General features: G+C 41.5%; 1 protein-coding gene across 1 annotated transcript; it reads left to right on the forward strand.

The window, feature by feature from the left end:
• The first annotated feature begins 1012 nt into the window (after positions 1 to 1012).
• LOC311272061 (cytosolic 5'-nucleotidase 1A-like) lies at positions 1013 to 8409 on the forward strand. Its single transcript, XM_084378164.1, has 6 exons — positions 1013 to 1214; positions 1335 to 1502; positions 3471 to 3600; positions 3802 to 3924; positions 4848 to 5032; positions 6407 to 8409. The coding sequence occupies exons 1-6, from the start codon at positions 1104 to 1106 to the stop codon at positions 6770 to 6772; spliced, it is 1083 nt and encodes a 360-aa protein (XP_084234290.1). The 5' UTR covers positions 1013 to 1103; the 3' UTR covers positions 6773 to 8409.
• The last annotated feature ends 7373 nt before the right edge of the window (positions 8410 to 15782 follow it).

The raw sequence follows: 15782 nt of genomic DNA on the forward strand, positions 1-15782 counted from the left end.
TTGAAGTAAAAAGGAAAGGTATGTGATGTGGAACACAGCCAATGAGCTGTCACCTGTCTGTGCTCTCTCAGCTGCTCAGTCCATGTGACATATATATAACTGTGCAAAGGCTTGTGCTAGAAAAGCCTGAAAAGCATGCTGGCTCACATAGCTACTGCTCAATGGATGAACCGGATGCAGCAGGACAACCTGGTATTTGGACAAATGTTTACTTTTAGTACCTGTCCAAAAAGTATGACAATGAACTGAGCTAGAAATCAAGCCAGTTAATATTATTTATATTATTTATTAATTGTACAGTAGTCAGTGGGGAGAGACAAATAATGTTTTGATCCCATTGGAACTACACATATGATGTTTGTCAATTTAAAAAGATCATTTTTCAAATCAAGAAAGTTGCACTTTATTGTCAATAAAACAAAATACCATCTAGTTTTATATTAAATCGCTCAGTGAACTACATCGTCTCATTGAACACATATTAATATATAGATAATATATAGATAATAATATCAAAATAACAATAGATAATAATATTATTATTATTATTATTATTATTATTATTATTATTATTATTATTATTTCTGCATATTCTGAACTTTGAATGGGAGCAGCTATAACACAAACAATTTCCCCTCGGGGATATTAAAGTATTTCTGATTCTGATTCTGTCTCACCAACAAAAAGCTACTTTAAGAGTTTAACTCAAATACTATTTGTATGGGAGACTTTCACTTTTACCAAAGTAGTAGGTTATTATCATGATACCTTTAATCAAGTCTGTACTTCCAACACGGTAGTATCTTAAACTTGTACTTAAGTACAGAACCCTTGTAAATGTACCTACTTAGAAATGGTCAGTGACCTGGTAATTAAGATATGACTGTATGCCGGGGTGTCCACATACTTCTGGCCACATACTTTCTCTCTCCTTCAACCAACCAGGTTGAAGCGATGCTCAGACCTGCCTACGTCACTGGCAGGGGACACGCCCACCTGGATTTGTTTTTACTACATTTCCGGAAAGTTTTCTTGCTGCTGCTGCCTCACCTCTTACCCGGGGTTTGAAAAAGGTCTCCGGACTTTAGAAAAGTTGACAAAAGATGAGTGAAATCAAGCTGAACGAAGCTCCGGCTGAAGACGGAGGAGAGGAGAAGGACTGGGCTGCGGCCAAAGCCTTCTTTGACAACCTCAAAACAAACAAACCGAGACCTGTGAGTAGTTTTACTCAAGTGTTTATGATGAGCTGGTCCGTTAGCTTCACGTCCCTGGAGCTAAGCACGCCTTGTATCATTAATCTAATGTGTTTAATGCCTCTTCCCATCCTCTAACAGCCTAAACCCCGTTTTGCTGTCACCATCGCCGTCTCCTCGCGCACCCTCTTCAACATGGTGGCAGAGAGGAAGATCTATGAGGAAGAAGGTGTGGAGAAGTACGTGGCTCATCAGGTGGAGCATGAAAACGAGCCCCTGAAGACAGGAGCTGCTTTCCCCTTCGTCAAGGTAAGGCCCGAGCCCCGGTACTGCCAGCCTGCTGCAGGGTGTGGTCCCTGAAGTGCAGTCATTGAAGTCCACAGTGCGGACAGTGATCTCTGTCAATGGGCTGCATCTAGAGTCAGCAGCAGAGACTGAAATCCATTGTTGCACAATGAGGCCACACCTCAATAAGTCATGTAAAAGACACAATTTCTCTCAATTTCATGTGTCTTCATTGTCTGTTCGTTCATTCTTTAAAGGAATAATATGCAGGATTTTCCTAGAATACAACATACAGGTACAAAAGTCACTTATGACACATCATTAGTGTGTAGGTGTGTCTGTATCAAGCTGCAAGCTGCAGGAGTACCAACAACTGCACTTCCTCAAATGGCCACTTGGTGCTGGCTCCAGAAGCGAGTAAATGCCCATCAGAATCAGAATCAGAAATTCCTTTATTAGGCCCACTGTGTCACAGCAGCCAAAGAACAGTTCAATGTAACAATAAACAATATAATAAAAAGGTAAGAAGAAGAGCTAGAGCCCATAAGAGCCCATGTTAAAATTTTGACAACTTCAAAGCAGAAATAAACATGTTTTTACAGCCTGGTTCAACAAACTGTTTTGATCTCTGTAAACAAGTGAATAGTTTACTCACTTGTTTAAATTATATTAAGGCTCAAGGTTACGTATAATTAATGCTGTGGCTGCTTTTAGTGACAGCTAGCCACAAGCTAGCTAATTCAAGTCACTTAATTTGACCTCTTGGTCGTGTTTGTGCCTTTTAAATGTACATCAGTTTATGAATGTACCGAGAGGAGATGGGGAAAATAAAAGACACTGCAGGATAACAGAAAGAAACTGATTCTCTGGTGAGTGCTGACTTTGGTCAGAGACAAAACTTAACACAAATACACACACATCATGGTACCTGTTGTTGCTTCCTCTCTTGCAGCTTATATACAAGGCATTGTGTCTGTTTGGGGCAAATAAACCCACAGCTGAACTCATGCTAGTAACGTGAGGTGAATTTCACTTCTCTTTATGTGTGAACACAGATAGCTTGTTAGCCAGCTTCCAGCTAGGTGGGCTTGTTTAACTGACGTAGTGAAGTAGTGAAGTGCTACCAAGATGGCGACTACCCATGTTGAACTTCATTCTTGCTCTTCAAAACCCTGTGGGTGGCATCACGAACAGTCAGTGGTCTGTATCTGCAGAAACCCTGCTGTTTACTTATATTTTCTCATTCTCAGTTTTACTGTGTTTGGAACGTTTCCGGATGAACCAATTCTTAAGAAAGATAGTTGATTGTTGAGTGTCATTTCTAGGTCATCAAATGCCATTGCTTATAGCTTGTGGCTTGCCAAGTCGTCAGATCACACCAGTCTTCAGCGTGAAAATCAAGCTTTTCTTAGAAGCATGCAGGATGTTCAGACTGGTTGATGTTCAGAGCTTCTGACTGTGCAGACGTGGTGTTCATCAGATCGCACTTGAATGTGCTGAGCTACTTGTTCACGGGCGTTATCAGCCTGGAGTGATTGCACACCGTTACTGTAAAATGATCTGGGCTGTTATGCAACTACTCAATGCCAGGGGAATAGATACAGACATGCTGCCACAGCTGGCAACAGACACTGTGGGTGTAAGGCTTCGTTTGGATTCCTCCTTCCTGCAACTGTAAACCTGCTTGGATGTCGGGTATAAAGTGATCAATGACTCACTGGATGCATGTTAATTATTTCCATTGCACCATCACTCCTTTTCTTCTCTGCAATAAGTTTTTTTTTAATCAAGTTATCAAGGCTCATTTTGTATGCTGCACGTACAGAGCATGTATATTCAGTCTTGATGTAGAGGCATTAAGAGGCTTACATTTTTAATTTGTATGCAGATTGTTTCAGTGTTGTTTGAACCTGTAGATCAAATGTTGTAATGTTTGTGTTGTAAACGCTCTGACAAAACACCCTGTCCCTCGGTGTCTGTCCTCTCACACAGGCCCTGATGAATGTTAACTCTCGATTGAGGGAGCTCTACCCGGACAGCGAGGAGCTGTTTGACATCGTCCTGATGACTAACAACCATGCCCAAGTTGGAGTGCGCCTCATAAACAGCATTAATCACTACGGTATGCTGCGTCCTGAATGAAACATTGTTGATTGTAATCGCACAGTGGCTGCCGCGGCTCATCCACTGTGGCATCGACAGACATAATCAAGAACAAGAACAACACATTGATTACACAGTATAAATGAAGAAGAGCTGTTACAGTGTCATTACAGTGGGATTTCTGTCTTCACACATCTGAAACTTGCTTTTATACTTTCAGATTTGACCATAGAGAGATTCTGTATGACAGGAGGGCAAAGTCCTATAGGCTACCTGAAGGCCTACATGACAAACCTGTACCTCTCCAGGGACGCAGAGAAAGTCACAGAGGCCATTGAGGAAGGTAAGTCAGTATCCATGACAACAGCTGTCTCACTTCACTTGTCGCTGGCTGGCTAGCTTAGCTAATGGATAAGGAAAGACAGGCGTTCAGCTGCAGCATCACTGAGTTGGAAGCATTAGTTGTTTAGTTGGAGGTGAGGATATATAAACATGAATACATGGTGAGGAAAATGTAAAGCTAATAGGTTAACATCTGTGTTAGCCTCCCCAGTAGGCTTACATCAGTGTTTGCTTCTCCAACAGGCTAACATTTGTTTTACCTGCTGTAACAGGCCAGTGTCAATGTCAGTCTCTCCAACAGACCAACATCTCGATAGCTTCTCCACTCCATGTTTTTCAACATGCTAACATCAGTGTTCTAACAGACAACATCAGCGTCTTCAACAGGTTAACATCGGTGTTAGCTTTCCCAACAGGCTAATTTCTGTTTAAGCTTTTCCATTTGGCTAACATCAATATTAGCTACTCCAACAGTACCAGCAGCCTGGTGGCATGTTTGCACTACACTCATATTTACACACTTGCATGGTGACTTTGTGTTACTCATTCTCGACCCCATACTGTGCACCAAGAAGGAGCTGGTTGAAGACGCCGGCATGTGATTTATGGCTCCCTGTTGTCAATATAAACACAAAACAAACTGATATGAAACATTCAAATGTAGTGCTGAGATTTACTGACCAGTTTTTTGACAGAAAATTAATTGACAGCAGTTTTGATAATCAATTATCTTATCTCAGTCTGTTATCAGGCAAAAATGTTAAACACTTGTAGGTTCTAACTTAGCATGTGCAGTGACGGTTAAAACATTGTTAAGAAAAAGAAAAGTTGAAGATGCCTGCAGCTGAGAGGTGTCAAATTTTAGACTCCATCAAAATGGAGTACAGCAGGTTTTTTAACTAACGCTCTGCTCCTTTCCTTCAGGCATTGCTGCAGCTACAATGTTTATGCCAGAAACGGAGAATGAATTGAGCGACACTCAGCTGAGAGTGGCGTTTGATGGCGACGCCGTCCTCTTCTCAGACGAGTCAGAGATCATCGTCAAGCAACACGGCCTGGACACCTTCTTTGAGCACGAGAAGGAGTTCGAGAACAAACCTCTCGCTCAGGTAACTGATGGTTGTTCTTATTGTTCACATTTGGCATCGACACGCGCCCTGAGTGATCCAATCACAAGTGGACAGCTCTAAGTGCAGGTGTGAACACCCCCGAGACGCATTTGAGATCTTATCACTCAGACCACATTTGAAGGTGGTCTAGTACACATGTGACTACCTTCTTTTATGTGGTTCACTGTAATGTAAACTACATTATTGGGCTCTCTTAAGTTGGCAGCAGATGTTTGTGAACGCACCCTGCTTCAACTGTAAACGGCAATATCCCAGGCTCCCTTCCAAAAACTGTGATTTTTTTTGTTGTTGTTGCATGATGAGAAAGGCGAAGTGGCCACAGCAAATTCTTAATCATTGGTGCCTTCTTGTAATTTCGACATTAAATGCAAAACATTAAGATGCTTCTTACCTTGTAGAAAGTGTTTGTGAGGTATTGCTGTCAAAGACCTTTGTCTTACCTTGGATTAAACATATTAATGATAAACATGTCAAATTTTACAAATACAGTAAAAAGTAACTAATATAGGCTACTTCTTCAATGACTCTGGAGGAAGTCACCAGACTTCCTTAGAAAAATGCTCAATTTTGAGACTTGTTGCATGAGGAGAAACTTTATAAACTTTGTGAAACACTCTCTACAACAAATTATTAACTCTTTGGGCCTACTTGTTCATTCGGCAAACATTATACATGAAGATATTTCTTTCTCTCAGTTTCTTCCAGAGATGTAGGTGTGTTTTTGCATATAGATCAGGGAAGTGAGATCAGATCAGAAATAGGTCACTCAAGACGCATGCCGAGATGCATTTAATGCTAGGTGTGTATTGACAGGCTTAACGCTGTCTATTTGTGATCTGATCACTCAGGACGGATGTTTAAACCAACAGCCTCTATGTTCTTGACCTCATGGCAGTGTGTAGGCATATACTTTATATTTGGTGTTGCTGCATCGATTGATTCCTTTTTTTATTTTCTAACTGCCCATTGTGAGTCTGACAATGATACAGGAGTGCAATGTTAAATCGGTGGAGTTAGAGAATACTAAACTTAAGGTACTTACAAAGAAAATAAATGACTGTGAGAAACAAACTGAATCACATCTATATAACAGCACCTGTGTGGAGCAAAACAAGGGAAATGTCCGCAGGGTTTAGGAACCTGCTCTGCCAGCTCTAAATACATTTAAATCAGTTCAAGCATCACTGTTGTCCTTGTGTGCCCTCACAGAGATACATACTGCCTAGACTTAAGAGTTAAAGATTTGATTTGTATAAAGAAAGGGATTGAAGGGGATTTTCTGTTACTGATGTGTCTCTCTGTGTGATCCTTGTGTCAAAAGGTTATAAATAACCTTAATTCTTTCTCTTTCAGGGCCCATTAAAGTGTTTCCTGGAGGCTCTGGGGAAGCTCCAGAGAAAATTCTACGCCAAGAACGAGCGTCTGAACTGCCCCATCCGAACCTTCCTGGTCACGGCCCGCAGTGCTGCAAGCTCCGGGGCTCGTGTCCTGAAGACTCTCCGCAGCTGGGGCCTGGAGATCGACGAGGCTCTCTTCCTGGCCGGGGCTCCCAAAGGGCCCCTGCTGCAGAAAATAAAACCCCACATCTTCTTCGACGACCAGATGTTCCACATTGAGGGGGCCAAGGAACTGGGAACCATATCTGCACACGTCCCCTACGGGATCGGACAGAAGTACCACAGGGGGAAACTCATCGAACAGCCTGCAAAAAAGGAGTAACTTAAAAAAAGTTAAGTTACTGAAGATGCACTACGTTAAAATAAAAACACTGTCTTAGGAACAAATAATAACGGCAACTATTAGAGGATTAAGGTAATGAATTGGTTATACAGTCGACACATTTTTCTACTTTTTGGGGGGTTTTATAAAATATTTTCTACTGTATTCTTTTGTATTCTTTGAGTTAAACTGGGTGCCATACTCTCTTAAAGGGTAAATCCCCAAATTTTACAAATTATAGTGTGTTAACAGGTTTTGGGGAGTACTACTGCATATGTGAAAAAAGTAGTAGAAAGCCTTTGGTGGCTCCAGTGGAAGCTGCATGTAGTCTGATAAATTTCCACCAGTGATGTCACTCAGTGGCTAAGTTGCATTGTGGTTGATGTAGGTGGCAGGTTTTGGAAAAAGAAAGAAGATTTCTCTGGTTGTGCTGCATCGATTTGATCATTTAAGCTATGAGTCCAACAGTGTCATAGGAGCGCAAAGCTAGACCAGTGGACTGCTTTTCAGAACCTGGTGCCTACATTACCCACAATGCAATTTAGCCACTGAGTGACATCACTGGAGGAAAGTTGTCAGATTACATGTAGCTTCCTCTGGAGCCACAAAAGGCTTATACTACTTTTTTCACATATGCAGTCGTACTCCCCAAGACCCTGTTAACACACTCCTGTAAAGTGTAAAATTGGTGGAATTGCCCTTTAATGCTGTTTTGTACCAGATTAATTCCCTATATCTGCATTTAACTTCAATCTGTGTTTACCACTTTTTAAAGTTTTTGTTTCTCACTTGCATTAGAGTTGATGCAATTTTCTCTACACTTTTATACAATAAATACATGTTATTTTATGTAACTTGGTTCTTGGCATGTCCAAGGTGGAAGAATGTATCTGCTATGGTAGTTGTTTCTCTCTCTTTTTTTCTCTCTCGTTCATAGACTTAAAGATCACCAGCCATATAAAAATGCCAATTCCAAAGATTTCTAGCATTTTTGGGGTCTGGCATTACTTTTGCACATTTAATAACTCATATTAATACATATCAATATGAGTTTTAAAGGGATATCTAACAGGGTACAATGTGGTTTACATTCCATTTTAGTTACTGCTGTATGTGTGCACACAATATATGAAACGTAGACTTTATATTCCTCAAACCTTAATACTCATGATCTGTACTTGATGCTTTTACATGGGGTCTGGATTTCAGGCAGCACACTGTATCTCCACATGCTGTGTTTTATATAGGACTATCAACATATATTGTATATGTTTGCAGACTGCATTTTACGTATTATATATAAAACTAAACCGGGAGGAGTTACAGTTACACTCACTTGTTTGTATGTGTTCATATCATGCAAGTCATGTTGTGCACTGATTGTACTGAAATGATTTTTGATAGTTAGGTACAATTTGAAGTACTTTTACTTGATTATTTCCATTTTATGCTTCTTTGTACTTCAAATATCATACCTCTACTTCACTATATTAATGTGTCTTACTAAATTTTGTGTAAAAGGAAAGAAAAACACACGATGAGCTCATAAAATCCATTTCCGTCATGATAAAGTTCCCAAACCTCTTGCAAAAAGTTGTGTCTAGAGCAAATAAAGACTTTTCGTTTACACCTGTGAAGTTTGTGTCGCGAAACTTTGTTTTTTCTTCTTGTCACACGACCTCCCAAGATTAATGTTGTATCCTTTCAAGGGGCCCTGACCTGTATATTAAGTAGTTAAAACTAGCTCCATGTCAAACAGCTACAACAGTAAAACTCTACATGTGTATTTGCTTCTTTTTCATAGAACAAGCACTTTTACTTTTCATACTTTATACATTTCTGCTTAAAATACTTTTAATCAAGTATAATTTTAAATGTAAGACTTGTATCTATAGTGACGTATTTTCACATGATAGAATTGATAATGAAGCAAATGATCCGAGCACTTTTCCCACCACAGGTCTTTGTACATCTCAGCAGTAGATGGTGGTGTTTAGCTGTAATTGTCCACCTTGATGCTTGTTTGCCCGACAGCCTTGTGTTTGGCAAAGAGTCACTTCCTTGTGAAAGTAACCCAGTTGAGGTGAAACTTTATCTTCATCAGCGTATCTTTGGGCAGATCTGTCCTGTCATTAAGCTCCATGTCCCTCACTCAGTGTCTGTCCAAACTCAGGTGACGAATAGCCACTCTCGTCTTACATGTACATGATAACAGAAGCCACAAGAGGGCGCTCCTGTTTAAGTAGAGAAGTGGAACAACTTCAGAGACCCAACTTTCTGTGTTTACATTTTCTAAATATAGAGTACTGAATAATGAAAAGGAGGCAAACATCACCAGGAAAGATCATTTATTCTTAAAAGGGAAATCGAAATGAAGTATAAAGAGATTTTTTGTTGTAGCTGAGCTCCCTCTTGGCCCATTTTCAAGTAACTAAAATATAACTGCAAAGCACAGCAAGACCAACAAAATGCAAATCACTCTGCTCTCAGTGTACTAACATTAGCCCTAATTGTGAGTTAATGAGCAATCCTGATCCTGCAGCTCTAGTTATAGCCTCGTAAAAAATATCTGAGGTTTATCCCTCTTGGACTGAAATAACACCTCATAAGGGTTTTTATATTGTAATTATTGGTGTTATTTTTAAAGGAAGAGTTCAGCTCTTTTCAGGTCAGTGGTGGAGGAAGTTTAAAAAGTAAAAGTAAGTTCACCACATGTCTACTCCAGTACATTAAAAGTCTTGCATTGAAGAGTACATACTGTGTGCTTATGTCTACTGTAGTAGTGTGATTAAAAATGTATGTATTTTGAGTCAGGGTTTTCTTGTTTTCTTCCATTATGGGTCATTGTAACTGATAATAATAGTAATGATTGTTTAATACCATTTACCGTGATCTCATACCTTTGCAGCCCTGGTAAGAACAGCGCATGACCAAATGCAAATAGCTGGATTTCATTGCTGCATACCGAGCAAAGAGAAAGAGAGAGATTTTTAGAGACTGTCTTGATTTCTCGAGTCTATTTCTCTTGGTGCGATGTTGCATTTAGCAACAGGAACCTTTACCGATTTGGTCACTATGGTAATGGCAGTGAGTATTGTTTCCTGCCCAGCGACTATGAGGAGGAGAAGCTTGTTGGGCTTGAAGCTCAATACTCGGAGGGGGCAGGACTGATTTTTAATTTTATTGTAGATTTTTCTACAGTTGAGTTATTCATCTCGTCAGTAGAGCATCTTTGCAGCGAGGCACGGTTTTTTGTTAGGCAGCAGAATGTGTGTGTGTGTGTGTGTGTGTGTGTGTGTGTGTGTGTGTGTGTGTGTGTGTGCATCCCCGAGAGCTGGGACCAACCGGCTGTTGCCATGGATACTCAGTGCTGACACCACAAGAACTGTGTAGGCTTGTTGAAGATATAATTAATAACAAAGGATTAGAGGCAAAGGTAGCATGGGGCTCAGTATGAGAAACCTCATCACACAGTTACTATAATTGGCAACCTTTCTGTGTGTGCGTGCGTGTGTGTGTGTGTGTGTGCGTTTGTGAGGATGCCACAAGAAAAGTTACTGAAAAAAACACCCATGGAAACAGTACTCTCACACTCTCCTGCTGCATTTATCTTCTTGACAAGCAATTTGCTCTAAATATGTTTTCTTGGTCGGTGGCCAGAAACTTGTAGGTAGATGTTTTCTGAAAGTAATTTATTTGGATCAACACTACCTCGGAGGGTGCCTTAATGCCTACGTACTGGATATCTTGGGAACATTTATTAAACATAATGAGATAATTGATACTTATTTAATCAATAGTAGCTTTACATTTGGATGTGAGGCTAGAATCGACTTGATTTTAGCCATGTGAGTGACTTTATAGATGGTAATATTTCGCCCAGACTGAAATATCTCAACAACCACTGATACTGACGCTTTGGGTTGGTATTTCAGACCAGCCACCATTTCAAAGGGTCAGTATATGACTATCTACGAGCTACGAGCACAGATTCACTGCAGCTGTGACAGCCAAAGTTTTGGGATTTTATTTGTGTGTTTTTCATTGTTGCATTAACATAATTATGACCTTTGATTCGACTTTTTTTCGCTAGGTCTTTAAAAATGATTAAAAAATAGGACAGGTCATTAAAAATGATCAATAATCATCAGCAGATATGAAACTTCACTATCTTGATAGACTTTTCAGCCGTATAGTCTGGGATAATGATTACTTAAGAGTTATACGTGATAACAAAAATTGACAGAACAAGTATTTTAACTCAATAATTAATATTATTTTATTGTAAAGTAGTTTTTAGGTACACTTGACATTTACAAAAACTAATGCAGTCTAATACAACAGACCTGCAGTAAATCCAACCCTCATAATGTTCAGTTTCTGTTGACACTGTTTTAGAGGTGTTGATTCAACTTTGTGATATTTTCGGAGGATGTAGGTTGTGGTGTTGTTGAACTGTGTTGCGCTATAGAGAGAGATGTTTCTGTTATTTGGCCTAAAAGGAGTGGACAGAACAATAGTTAACTGGTGTCTTCCCTCAGAGCAAACTATCATGATGTCTCCTTCAGTTGGGTTTCTGCGGGAGGTGCTCATTTCCTCACGTAGTCTGTCATCAACACTCGTGGTAACAGCTCCGCTAATTTGCTGCACGACACTACGCTCACCATTTGCTGTGCGACCGAGTTGGGGGAGCACACACAGTGATGTGACAGGCTTTGTTGACACAAAACTGTGGTATGATAATGACATGTATTGAGGTCAGCTGGTCCCCCTCCTCAGCACATCCTTATAGATATATTATACAGGGTGCATCATCTCACGAAGCCTCGAGAATTAAAGCTTGAGATGCTGTAAATCTACTGTATTCATGAGGAGAGCGTGTTGATATTCCTGAAGTCTTTGATCCAGCACGGAGCTGATGCTGGATGCTTTGTAAAGATTAGACTACAAACTGTTTTTTTTTTCTTTGCTAACGCGCTTCCTGTTTGAAGCAGATGCTCGTCACCCTCGTGGTATGCAGTATGTGCTTCTGTGATTGCTGTCTGACTGATGTTATTGCAGACCTCACTGTGTGTTCTGCAGGGATCCCAGGAAACCCATCTCTACACCTCCAGAATGAGCTGGCCCTTATTCAATTTAGCCCATTCTCATTTGATTGCTCAGTGTGGTTCTCTGAAAGCGACCCCACAGGTCCGGAGGCATTGACAAGTGTCTCTGCATGAGATGGATTACTGATGCCACATCTGATGACACGCTGTTTCCTCATCTTGGCTTTTCACAAGCAGCACCTGTTCCTGTTAGCAATTATTGACAGGCTCGGCTCAGATACAAGACACAGTTAGTGCGCTCCACACTCCAACATCCAATATGCAGACCTAAAGTTGAGAACAGGTTAAGTGATTCTCTGAAAATGCTTCTAACAACCTGAAATCAATCGCTGCTTTGCCTGTTGCTTTGAAAGACGAGCAGGAGAGGGAGGCAGTGATCTTGCTGATAGCACGGCACTTTTAGGTTTTAGGTCGGGCTCATACGAGCTATTAATTCACTGACACATTTATCAGTTTAGGAACATTAAATGGTGCACAGTGGAAATAGAGAAATACTTTTCTTCCAGCGTTTTAGATTTATCTGCCCTGCGTGGAGGCCATCGGCCCGCTCTTTGTCACTGCCATCAGTAATATATGTTCAATGCAGTTTTTTACTGTAACTCAGCCACAAGTTAAACCGACTTTTGTCATTTCGAGAAGCATCAAACTGACCTCCTGTCCAGCCAGTGTTTGGCACAAGGCTGTGTGGACATGTGGACGAGCCAGCACTCTGATCTGGCAGAGACAAAACACACTGCCATAGTAACAGCTGAGCAGCACAAGGCCATACTTGCTCATAGCCAGTGCTGATCAGCTGTGGCATTTAGTCTGCCCTGCAGGCTCAGTGAGGGACATTGAATTAGTGCCTTGGCCCTGGGCTTTAGATTTGATATTTTATGTTGAATGTTTATCCTCACGTTATGTTTTACTTTCCATTTCCTGTTTTTGTCTTCTTTCCTGCCCATTTTTTGCAAACACCTGTTTCATTAGTTCATTCCTGTGTCTCTTGTGTTCCTGTGCCTGTTCCCCAGTCATCATGTGTCCTCAGTGTTCCTGCTTTGTTCTCCGTGGCTTGTGGTTTGTCTTCTGTTTTGTATTCTCTCTGGACTTTCCATTGCCCGCCTATTGTTGTTTGCATTTTTGGGATTGATCATCATCAAAGTTGTTCAACCTGCCTGTCCTGTGTCTGCATTTGGGTACTTGGATGAACTATCAGTAACCATGTTTCCATAAAAGTTCGCAAAAAATATCAAAATGCAAATCCGGCGTTTCCATAAACTGCTTTGAGCGAATGAATTAGGCTGTGAGACAAAATGGAGAGAGGTCTTCAGGAATTGCTTTCGATAGGTCAAGCTGTAACTGTTCTCGCATGTCAGCTAGCGTTGGCCATGTTGCACGCTGTCCGAAGACGATGAAGAAATTCAATGATCATAATGCACGCAGCAGACAGCGGAAACAGCTGATCATGTGAGTGAAATGTTCACAGCTTTCAGCTTGAAGCGAACATGATGAAACAGCAGAGAAACTAAACTTCAACGTGCAAAAATTCAGAACGTACAAAGCTTCTCCACAAAGTTGCAAAATTACTTTTAAAAATGCCTTTCTTAAAGTTTTCCTGCACAGACCTGAGTCGACTCTCACATCACAGGCCCAATGAGGGAGTGACAGGGGTTGGCATGGGTCAGCCGCAGTTGCGAGATGTCACCACGATCTGCTTTAAGGCAGGGTGGTCGCACTTTGGCCCTACCTGGAAGAGCATTGTAAAAACTGTTCATTGGAAAGCAGATCGACGTGGCCAGTGCCATTGGAAAAACCCCAAATGTGGCCCCTACAGAGGCTCATCCCAGCCAGCAACAACTACCCAGTAAGGGAAAGCAGACTGCAACCACTGAGCAAGCAAGCATCACCAATTATCTCCACCTCTGCGCTGGTAGCAGGAATCCATTTCAGCACCATTACCTCTGGGCAGCCACGGGCTGACAGTCTCTCCCGTCAGGGCGATAGTTCTAAATTGGCTCCCACCCCTCTCCTCCTCCTGAGATTGAGAAGAGATTATTAAAGACATTCATCATAGACGAGGCCTGAGCCTGTCTGGAAAATGGTGAGAAATGGTGGCACAATAGAGGAGGCCTGAAGAAAGCGGGGAGAAAATGATAGAGAGGTATGTCTGTGAGCTGAAAGCTTGGTTCTTCCTCCCCGGTACCAGACAGGGTGGTCCCTTGGGTGTCCTGTGAGCCGGCTGGTCTGTAGCAGAAGGCAGGGTGTGAGGCTCAAGTCTGGAGGAACGCATGCGCACTGCAGGCCACCCAGTTGTGGCTAAAACCCCTACATATTGGATGCAGCGCTAATGATACCCCTAGAGACCAAAACAGTCTGGCTCCTGCGTGACAGGATGCTCTGCCGTACAGTATATTATCCCTGTCTGATCCGAGCGAAGACTTGGGGAAAGACTGTATAGGTAGGACAAGTTGAAGGTCTCCTCTGAGGTCTTCTGCTCAGACATCCAATTAGATCGTCATGGCGTGGAATATTAAAGACTGATGGTCGAGAAATCTTTTCAGCCAAGAATACAAATTGTGTTTTCTCGTGGTGGGACAGCGAAGAAGACCACGAGTTGAAATGCTGGATGCTGCGCCTGGTGGTTTCTCCTGTTGCAAACTCCGGAGGACTAATGAGCCCTCATTTTTCAGCTTGTATCAATTTTTAACTCGTGCTTGAGATCGGGCTCTTACATTAAGGAGGCTCCACCCAGCCGAGCTTGGTAGGCGGCATGTAATTTCAGTCAGACTGCTGCCACTCACTTGCCAATCCCGATCTCTAACACTCCACCCATGCACAGACTAACAGAGGTGTTATCGATGCAGTTACGTAACCACCTGAATATTGATGAACATTCAAGCTACAGTATGCCCATATGAATGCTCTGTTCAGTATGTGAGAGCTGTCTTCGTGATACAGATCGCATGCGTATCAAGAGATGATTGAATTAAGAATGAGAGATGCAGAAGCATTAAAAATGTGGAGCAGCGTGTTTTACAGCAGCCAGAGCCAATTAGGGTTAAGTCACTGCAGATTTTGTGGTCGCTGATAGACATCTCGGTGATATGGGGTCATTTTATTTTTAACATCTGCTTTCTGTTGTCAAGAATCAAATTTGATTAGGGCTCCTAACATTTGAACAGCAGTCAACAGCTGTGCTGTGATATCGGTTTTTATTGGTGTTTAAAATGAGCGATGACAGAGAAGGTTAGGAGATACAAAACACTGTCATATGTCAAGTTCAGCCACAAAGCATCCGTTACTTGGTCTCAATGTCTATCAATGCTTGTCACACATGCAGAAAAACAACTCAAAACCATATTATTAATGTGGCTGCTGCAGAACAGATGCTTCACTTCTGAAACGTTGATGTCACACAGAGCCTTGACTTCATATCTTGGAGATAATGTCGGTAAATACACGTAAAATACAGACTTGTGTATCCCCTGCAAATGTGCCGCACAAAACACAGACATGGTGGGTGATTTCTAAATGACATGCCATCCCAGGGTAATAATGGTCCTGTGTGAATAAGGCTTTAGCCACTAATCCACAAGAGAACGAGTCTTTCATACATACAGTATGTCTTAGAGACCTCGCTTTTATTAATGAGAGATATTGATGAAATTACCATTATCCATTACTCAATCAACCCGTCCATTAGTCTGTGTGTCAGCTGCGATGTGCTCTGTCGGATCAATGCTCTATACGACCACTGACCTGGAAAAAGCTGAAAAAGCTTTGCCTGCTCCGCTATCAATAGACGGTCTAATTAAGAACAGCACTCTCGGAGTAAGCTCCGCTCAACTAGCAAAGACACTTGCGAGGATTGTGCTCAAACTCCCTTTCATTAAACTCAAACCTGAAGCTTCTGCAGATTAACG

The sequence above is a fragment of the Pagrus pagrus genome, assembly GCF_965226575.1.
Source record: "Pagrus pagrus genome assembly, chromosome: 16".
NCBI classification, from domain to species: Eukaryota; Metazoa; Chordata; class Actinopteri; order Spariformes; family Sparidae; genus Pagrus; species Pagrus pagrus.